The following is a 9,179-nucleotide window of genomic DNA, read 5'->3' on the forward strand; positions in this document are numbered from 1 at the left end:
CACAGTTTGCTGTTCCTGGCTGAAACCTGAAGGAAAGAAAGACAGCTCATCATCTCAGCTTAGTGGCAGGGCTTTTCCTAATTTTTGAATACATAAGAAGAGTGAAGATGAATGCTTGCTTGTTATAACCATCCACTCAGTACAAAAAGTGACAGACTTCGTGGAATGAGCACTCTTCAATACTCCAAGATTTCTTAAGGTAGCAAAATAAAATTTAGGTTTCAGAATTTCTTTAAAAGCCAAAATGTGCTTTATGTGCATGAAAATTGAACAGATTCATAGAAATCACAGCCTGTTAAGGCCAATGGGAGTTTTCCTTCTGGAATAAAAGACCTCTTATATAGAATACTAACATTATAAACTTCAACATGAAAGACACATGAATTTACACCTTGGAAGTACATGCAAAGAGAAGATTGAAAATTATGAAATGGAAAACTTAGTCAAAGATTTTGGTCTAAGGCAGAATAAGTGAATAACTTTTAACAGTTAACCCCTGCCCTCTGTAGTAACTCTGTGTTATCCTTCCAGGTACCTGGGAATAACAAGACCCCTTACGTACCCTGTAAGGCAGAATGGGAGGTGTATGGCCAAAATGATCCTGTGTGTCTGGCTTCTGTCTGCCTCCATCACCTTACCCCCGCTCTTCGGCTGGGCCCAGAACGTGAATGACGAAAAGGTTTGTCTCATCAGTCAAGACTTTGGCTACACCATTTACTCTACAGCAGTTGCATTTTATATTCCAATGTCAGTGATGCTTTTCATGTACTATCAGATTTATAAAGCTGCCAGGAGGAGTGCTGCTAAACACAAGTTTACTGGTTTTCCCCGTCTGGAAGAAATGGAAGGGATTTCTGTGAATGGACTTGTAAAACTGCACAAGGAATCTGAAGAATGTACTAATTTTTCACGACTCCTAAAGCATGACAAGAGAAACATTTCCATCTTTAAAAGAGAACAGAAAGCTGCCACCACCCTTGGGATTATTGTTGGGGCATTCACAGTCTGCTGGCTGCCCTTTTTCCTCCTCTCAACTGCAAGGCCCTTCATCTGTGGTACAGCGTGCAGCTGCATCCCACTCTGGGTGGAGAGAACATTTCTGTGGCTGGGCTATGCAAACTCTCTCATTAACCCTTTTATCTATGCCTTCTTCAACCGGGACCTGAGGACAACCTATCGCAACCTGCTGCAATGCAGATACAGGAACATCAACCGCAAGCTCTCGGCCGCAGGCATGCACGAGGCTCTGAAGCTTGCAGAAAAGCCAGAATTCGTTCTGTAAGGTCACTCATCCTCTACTGTGATCGTTTGTTGTTTTATCACATTGCCTTTTCCCCCACAGGTTCGAAAGAAGTGTTGTAGGAAGAACCAGTTGAGCACAGTTAATGCAGTCATTGGGAAACAAGGTAGAGCCCACCAGACCTAATCAGCCTGGAAAAACAAGACCACCTTCTAAAGAATTTGGGTGTAAGAGGTATATAAAAAAGGATGGAAATGAAATGTAGCACAGGATGCTTGACCTGTAAGTGAGGAAAAAGCAAAGTTGGCCTAATCCATTTGTTTGGCCCAAAAAATGTTTAGTAGGTCTGAATGTTGGATGCACCTTGTGTCCCAGAGATTCTTTGCTGTAATAAAGACCTGAGAATGGTGAAAAGTTAATTTCCTTCCACTTCAGTATTACAAAAATAAATCATTAAAGAAGACGCTGAATCAAAGAACTTCTATTCCTTAGAAATATTCTTTATTATAAAACCCCATACGTTCATTAAACATTAATTTACTGGATTGCCTGGAAATGAACTATGTTGTGAAATTTGTGAATATTGCCTTTGCACAGCAACTCTGGCACTGAAAGAAAATGTTACATTTCCAATGTGATTAAAAAAGTTTGAGGAAAGTCACATGGACCAGCATCTGCTGCTGCATACAGCCCTGCAGCACAGTTAGCTGCAGTGCTGCTGTGCAAACCACACCAGGTAATCTTGTACTGTATTTCTAACATAAAAAATGTGTCTGATTACAGTTTATTTCAGGATCTGGCTGATCTTTGTCCATCTCTTCATTCTTTAATTCTCTTGGCTTTCTCAGCTGAGTACTTCTCTAATCTAGATGGAGACTGTCTGTGCACAAGTAATTTCTGTGATGTATGGCTAGTCCTTGTTCCACTTCAGTAGTTAATTTACTGTCTATTTGAAAGCTCTTCTACTTTCTGGGACTTCTTTCTCTTCTGAAGTCAGTAAAGAAAAACATAAGACCTTATAACTTCAGAGACATCTGGACTTTATCCTTAAAAACTGATTTTAATCATCACTTGTGCTTAAAGTGATTTAAAGCCTTGCCGTGTGTACAAATAAAGATAATTTACTTTTCTGGTTCTAGCTTTTTCTACCATCATTGCAGTTTGTCCAAGTATGTGATCGTACTTCTCCTGACTTTGCTAAGGCCTCTTCTGTCAGTGTAGCAGGGCCAAATAGTTCAACAATTTTTATTAAAAATTAATATTAATCATATTGGTTATATTAATATATTACTAATAATGTATTAGTATAACATGCAATGATTTTGAAGGATCTATTATAAGATAGATATAAGATATAATAATATAATATATTATCTCTATTATTTTAAGAGCTATTATAATGGCTTAAAATAATAATAAAACAACTCATAAGATCAAGATGAGTTCTTTGGCCCAAGTTTGCACTGCACACCATGTTCCAGCTGAAGCAGAGGACAAGGGTATATAACTGAACAGAGACTTCAAGCTGCAGAGCTTTATCTACTTTTTCAGGTATTGGAACATCAGTGAGGAGACGTGTTCATCATCAAATTGCCTCAGCACTAAGTCCCACTTTGGGCTGACTTCTGTCCCTGCTTTCTCACGTCTGAAGGCAAAATGACTTCAGTGAGCTCAGGGATGCTCGTTCGGGCCAAGCAGGGGGCACTCAGTGCCAGACCCCTTGTTCCAAGCACACAGATGTAACTGCAAACCCTTGGGCCTCTAGCTGGCACATGGCCAGGGCTGATGTGCTGAGCCATGTGTACTGAAACATGCTAAAGCAATTTTAGATGCATTCCTACACTGCAGAAGGGAGTACATTTTGGCCTCATTTTCAGAACAGAATTGTGGAGTAAGAGGCTGTATTCCATTTTCAAAACAGTTTTCTAAAGAAGTTTCAAACTGATTTGAGACAGTCCTATTTCTTTTAAGTGTTCCAATATTATTCACAGGGACAAGAAGAGATTTGGGCCCAGAAGATCCACAAGCTCTGGAGTACAGAGTTAACTCAAGCATATTTTCCATATTAAACATGAAACGATTGTTATTTATTTATTACTTATCAGAGTAGCTTTTTTGTTCCTGTGTTTGTTTCCAGCATAAATGAGAAGTTTCCATGGCCTCCTGTAAGTTTTTTTTTTTCCTATATGAGGACATACATGGGAATATACAAATGTATCTGGGAAGACTCCAAGTGGGACTGTAAAACTCTGAAGGTGATTTTAGAATCTGGACAGAAGTTTCAGCATTTTTATTCTGAAGGAACGCCTGAGAAGCTGTGTTTCCTCCAAACACAGCTCCTTTTTTCCCTTTTCCTCTTTTTTTTTTTTTTTTTTTAATGGAATATGTGCCTTGTGAGTCAGAAATTGACATTTGCCCAGCTGTCACTAAAGGCAAATGTTTTCCTCTGGGAAAACATCCTGCAGGAGTCCAGCTTTCCTCTACCATCTGTTTCAGGTAATGAAAGCCCAGGAAGGAATAAGAGTTGCTATGGTGTTATACCAATCCTTGAAGTTTTTGGAAATAAACATCTGTATTTGGTCTCTGGATATGTTTGGAAAGAAAAGAAAAACCAAAGAAAAAATACTCCCAAACCCAAAACACTACAAAGTTTCTTCATACACCCAAATCAAAATATAGACAAATGGAAGGTGCTTCTAAATGGAGCTGTATTTGAGGGGAAAAGTAAAGTTGAGAAGATTAGAAGAATGTCCCACTGCCCAAGCACACAAAGAAGTTGAGAAGAAGAGAAAGTTTGCAGACAGAATTCTAAAGGAAATAGGCTTTAAGAAGAACAAGAAGGATATAATTGCTTGGGTTTGTGAACAAGACATTTTCCTTTTTTAAAAGATAAATAAATTGAACTGCATCACAATATCTAACCTTAACAATATCATTTTTTTCACTTAGATAATTCACTACAGATCTGACAAGGGGGTAATACAAAAATGGGTGAATGAGAAGTCTGTGTCAACATGTGCTTGTAGCAAATCCGAGAAGAGACGGCGCTCTCGGTCTGCGTGTTCCTCCGTGTGTTTCCAGAGGAAAGCCAGAAGGGTGAATCAAATAGATGGGGTTATCAAAAAAATGGAAATAAAAGACTCCAGGAGCCAGCCAGAGCACAGGCAGGCCAGCATAACACTGCCCAAGGGAAGAGAAAGTGAGAATTGTACCCCCCTGCCTGCTTAGCACAGTTTTTGAGAGGGAGACTGTCTGTGGTAGGAGCCTCGCTCCTGACACTTTTCCCAGCTCCCACCCGCTCCCAGCCTGCACATCTCACACTGTAACACACTATTTCTCACACTGTAACACACTACTGGCACTTGAAAAACTCCTTTGTTCAGCAGCAGCCGTACTGGGGAGTAATAGAAACAGTAGAGTAGTAAAACACGTGACTTGATGATAATATCTTATTGTGCCTCTATTGCTTCACATTTCAGTTTCATAAAAAGAAAAGCAATGTTTTTCATGCTCTGTTCAGAGCTAGCACCACCTGCACAAAGAAGTGTCAAAGAGTGGCAAATAAATCTACTGCAATGAGACAAAGAAGGGAATTATGTATCAAATTAATACTGTAAATAATGCAGACAAAATCCACTCACTCTTTTGCCCCTTCTCCCTGGCAGGAAAACAGATTTCCAGGCAGCCATTGCTCCAAATAGTGCAACATTATTTAAAGAACATTATTGGGTGAAGGTTTTGGATTACTGACCAAGATGCTGCAGTTGCAGAATGGGAAGGCGTTGGAAGCAATGCCATTGGTTTTTGTGCTTTCCCTAGCTATTAAATTTTCATATTATCTTTCTCATCTTTCAGGAAAAAAACCCTATTTAAATTACAGTATTCTCAAAGAAAGTGCAAGATCAATGTGTCATCAAATCCTCCTCACAGTTTGCTTAAGAAGTAATTCTTGTCTTTTAAAATGTTTCTCAGGAAGACACAGAGAAAGAGAAAGGAGAAAATTAAAAGAACTGGGGAATGGTTTTAATATGCAAAATTATTCATGTCTTGGAATAGAAGACACCTCTTGTTTCAAATGCTGATGAGGTAGAGATTGTGAGGACAAGATTATTTTTTTTTAAGAGAAGGGCTAAAGCAAATAAATTTAAAAATAGCTTAAGAAAAATTGAATCAGAAGAGTAATCTTTAAAATTTGCAAGAAATGCAAACTTAAGTCCCTCGTCATGGCTTTAAATCTTCTAAGGCTGTTATCACCACTGAAGAATGGGTTCAGCATGAGTCTGAAGTGAATTATATTTTCTATATCCACTTCCTAAACTTTTGCCAAATGGGCCTGTCATTGTCCACACCCAAAATTCGGCTGCTCTGCTCTTTCACTGAATCCCTTCTCACACTGGGATAGTTCCAGAATGGCTTTTATTTGCTGAAAACTGAAAAGATGCTTATGATTCCCAGATTCATTTCTCAGTGCTGCAAGCTAAAAATCCCCCATTGAGCTACTTCTAAAATATATTAATATATGTTGATTGCTGAGAGTAATATTTTGATGATTTGTGTAACATTGTCACTTTACTGATTGAAATGATAATTTCTCTCTTTCGCAATCCTTCGGATAGAGCTAGTCGAGCTACTTCAGAAAAAAAAGCATACAAATGTGTCAAAGTTTCCAGAAGAGTTCATCCAGTTTTAGAAACCAACATACCAGACTGAATAAATATTTTGCCTTTATTTTTCTATCTACTCAGTCAAAATCAATGATATTTCATTAATTCAGTAGTTGTGTGGTCTTGCTAGTTCCAGGAAATTGTGTTTACAGTATACTTATTTTTACCTTTTGCAAGAAAAGAGAAAGCAAGCCACTGAAATATTCTTAGTTCAACCCTTTTGAAAAATCTCTTTTGAAGCATGGAAAAACATAAAAGAATGCATCTGGATAAACTCATTATGGCCTCAGAAAACTTGGCGTCTTTGGCTAAACTAACCAGGTCTGTGTAAAAGCAACAGGGATTCCTCAGTAAAATCTACCATCCTGAAGATGGTTGCAACACAAAATAAGGCAAATTAAATGAACATTTAGTTCCCAAAACTAGTTGCAAAACCCGACAAATCCATGAATTTTTTTTCTGTCTTCAAAGAAAGCAGTAAATGCAGCAAGTGAAAATCATGCCAAGGACCTTTCGCTTGTCATTACAAGAAAAAAAAAAATCAGAAGTTCAATTATGCGCATAAAGCTAATGCTGCAAAATAACAAATTTTTTTTAAATATTAGTATGCTCTTTCTGAAATAGTCTCCTGTCAGCCCACAAAAGAGAGAAACAACATTCTCTAGGGAAAGTTATATAAAATCCAGAATTTTATAATGGCATTAAAAGAAAATCTACAATTGCCTGAAGCATAGAATTTAAAATGTCTTTGTCTTTCATTTATATCTAGTTTTGAACTTGGATATGATTACCAGCCTTTCTTTAATTTGGATATTTTTTTACTAGGATGTCTTTTAATGTAATAAAACATTTGAAATAAGTGAGAATGCGGGTTTGTCTGTAAAGTAAGTGAGAATGCAGGTTTGTCTGTAAAAATGCCTGCTCCTGAAACAATTAGAGGTGTGAATAATTCCATGGTTTGAAGAGGGAGGCTATAGCAAGACAGAAGAGCACCTTGCTGCAGGACTGGAGAGGGATGCCCTGAAACCCTGCCTTGTAACCTTGCAGATGTTTGTGTTCTTTCAGCCAGCTGCTGTACAAGAGTGGTTCTCCCCTTCACCCACCTTGAGGAGAGAGGCAGGGATCTGTATATTCCATGCAAAGGTTTTGCAGAAACGCTTTGTCTACAGACAGTTTTATGGAAGCCAGGCAGAAATCTTCGTTACTGCTCTGGCTCCTTACTCTGTCTCTCTCTCTCTCTCGCACGAGGTCCCCATGAGCGGTGGCACGTGGAGCTTTGTGCTGCCACCAGAGGCTGGAAGGCTGCACCAGATGCAGGGCTCTCAACAAACTCACCTGTATTTAGTGAAGGAATTTAGGGCTTTTGCCACTAAACTGTGTAAAACAGACTGAGAGCTTCCTCACTTCTCACAACAACCCGAAATATGATGAGTACAAAGAACTGAAAGCCCCCAGAATGCTCCAGCTTCCCCCAGCTTCCTCATTTGTGTGGGATTTTAGAGAATTATCTCAATAGATGTGATCTAATTGCCTCTTGAGAAATGTTTCCATTTATTTCAGTGGTATATTTGGTCAGAGCTTTTAGTTGCTCCAGGATATTTCTCATCTAATTCATCCACTTTTTTAACAACAGGAGAAGTTCTGATTTCTCCAGGGAAAAAGAGTCATGACCAAATGTGCTTCAAAGCAGCCAGAAAAAGTCAAGCCAGACCAGGGAGAAGGAAAATGAAGAATTGGCTTCCGAAGAACTGGATAGATTTATAAAATGTACTTCATCTTCCTTTGATGGGAGTGTGCTAAAAATATTCCGTGAGCTCAATACATTACATTGGATAGATTTCTATTGGAAGTACTCACATCTTGTTTGTTATGGAGGAAAATGCTGTTACATACAAATGAAAATAGCTTTCTGCCTGAGAAAGCCAAATAATTTCAGCAATAAGTTTGACATGGGGTGGAGGGAATGCCACTAAAACTTAAAAATAATGCCTCGTACAGATTTCCACCACATTTAACTATGTAGAAGAACATTTGTGTGTTTACCATGCTTGTGGATCCCAGTATTGGTATTCATATTCAGGGACTGTCAGTGATACTGAATGTATTTTGCTGTACTAAAAAAGAGAGGTTTTCAGGCAAATGTTGTCTCTGTGGATGCTTTCAGAGCTTGTGTTAAAGAGATGCTGTACACCTGCAATGGGATTGAGAATGACAACAATAAAAAACCAATTTTTGTTAAAGATTTCTGTTGCATTAAGTAAATGTCTGTTACTTGTTACATACATGTGGTTGGTTCTCCCAAACTTTTGTAAAAAGCTGCTTTCAGTTATGCAGTGAGGAAAGTTAAGGGACAAAATTAGAATGCACATGTATTACACCACAGCTAATTTACAAATATGATTGCTTTGCTTTAATGTAATTTTCATGACCTGCCAATTTATAAATTTCTGTCACTTCAATTCAAATATGTATAAAAGGCTGGAGAATTTCCACAGCACTTTGCTTTTTGTCTTACTGGCTAGCTAGAGAGAGAATTAATTTTTTTTTCTGCAAATGTGTTTAAGAAATGTTATTTCTGCCTGTGGTTTGTTATAATTAAAACAGATCCCTTTGGCTTGACAAAAAATAAATAGGTGAGTATAAATAACCATTTTTCCCAGGGAAAATGGATTCAAGGCATCATTCCTTAAGCATAACTTTTAACATTTTTTTGTTTAGTTTTTTTTTTTTGAGCTTCTCATATTCATCTCCCTTCAGAGTTTCTAAACTATGCATGGTTATACAATGCACAATGCAGGAGCCGATCCCACTCCCAAAGTCTGTCTTCTTTAAAGGTACACCTCAATGAGCACTTGCCTTATTTCCATAGCTGTGGGATTTGTGATAATTTAATCCTTGCAGTTTAACAAAAAAGCTGCTGGTAAATCATCCAGTGGCTACATGTGCCATTGGGGCTTCAATTTCCTTTGTTTATTTCAATATAAAATTTCACCATAGCTGCCTAAATGAGGAGTCAGACATCCCTGAACAGGCCAATTAATTTCTTATTGGCAAGGAATCAGCATAGGAAGCAAAGGAAATATATGTGAAGCCTATGTAAAACCTAGAACAGAGAGCCTAATCCTTATTCCTCACACGATCCTGACACCCTGAGATGACTCCTGTGGTTGCAGGAGAGCACCCGAGGGGCAGATTTTCATTTCACTCGGTCAGCAAGGCTCATTTCAGTATCTTAATGATAGAACTGCTCACTGTGAGCTCTGCATCTGAAACAA

At 38.3% G+C, this 9,179-nt stretch overlaps 1 protein-coding gene across 4 annotated transcripts in view; it reads left to right on the forward strand.

Moving 5' to 3' along the window:
- Nucleotides 1–8,462, forward strand: part of HTR7 (5-hydroxytryptamine receptor 7) — a 30,164-nt gene extending 21,702 nt beyond the window's left edge. Inside the window, exons 2-3 of one of the 4 annotated variants that reach the window (XR_005954641.1) lie at nt 532–3,736; nt 7,538–8,462. Coding sequence is in view for 2 of the 4 variants with exons in the window: in XM_041461445.1 (XP_041317379.1) it covers nt 532–1,278; nt 7,538–7,574 (784 nt within the window). In the remaining 2 variants the exon portion in view is untranslated. The remainder of the gene's footprint in view (nt 1–531; nt 3,737–7,537) is intronic. The other 3 variants (XR_005954642.1, XM_041461445.1, XM_041461446.1) reach the window with 3 other exon arrangements.
- Nucleotides 8,463–9,179: the final 717 nt, after the last annotated feature.

This window comes from Pyrgilauda ruficollis, unplaced genomic scaffold (assembly GCF_017590135.1).
Source record: "Pyrgilauda ruficollis isolate IOZ18807 unplaced genomic scaffold, ASM1759013v1 scaffold15, whole genome shotgun sequence".
Classification (NCBI taxonomy): domain Eukaryota; kingdom Metazoa; phylum Chordata; class Aves; order Passeriformes; family Passeridae; genus Pyrgilauda; species Pyrgilauda ruficollis.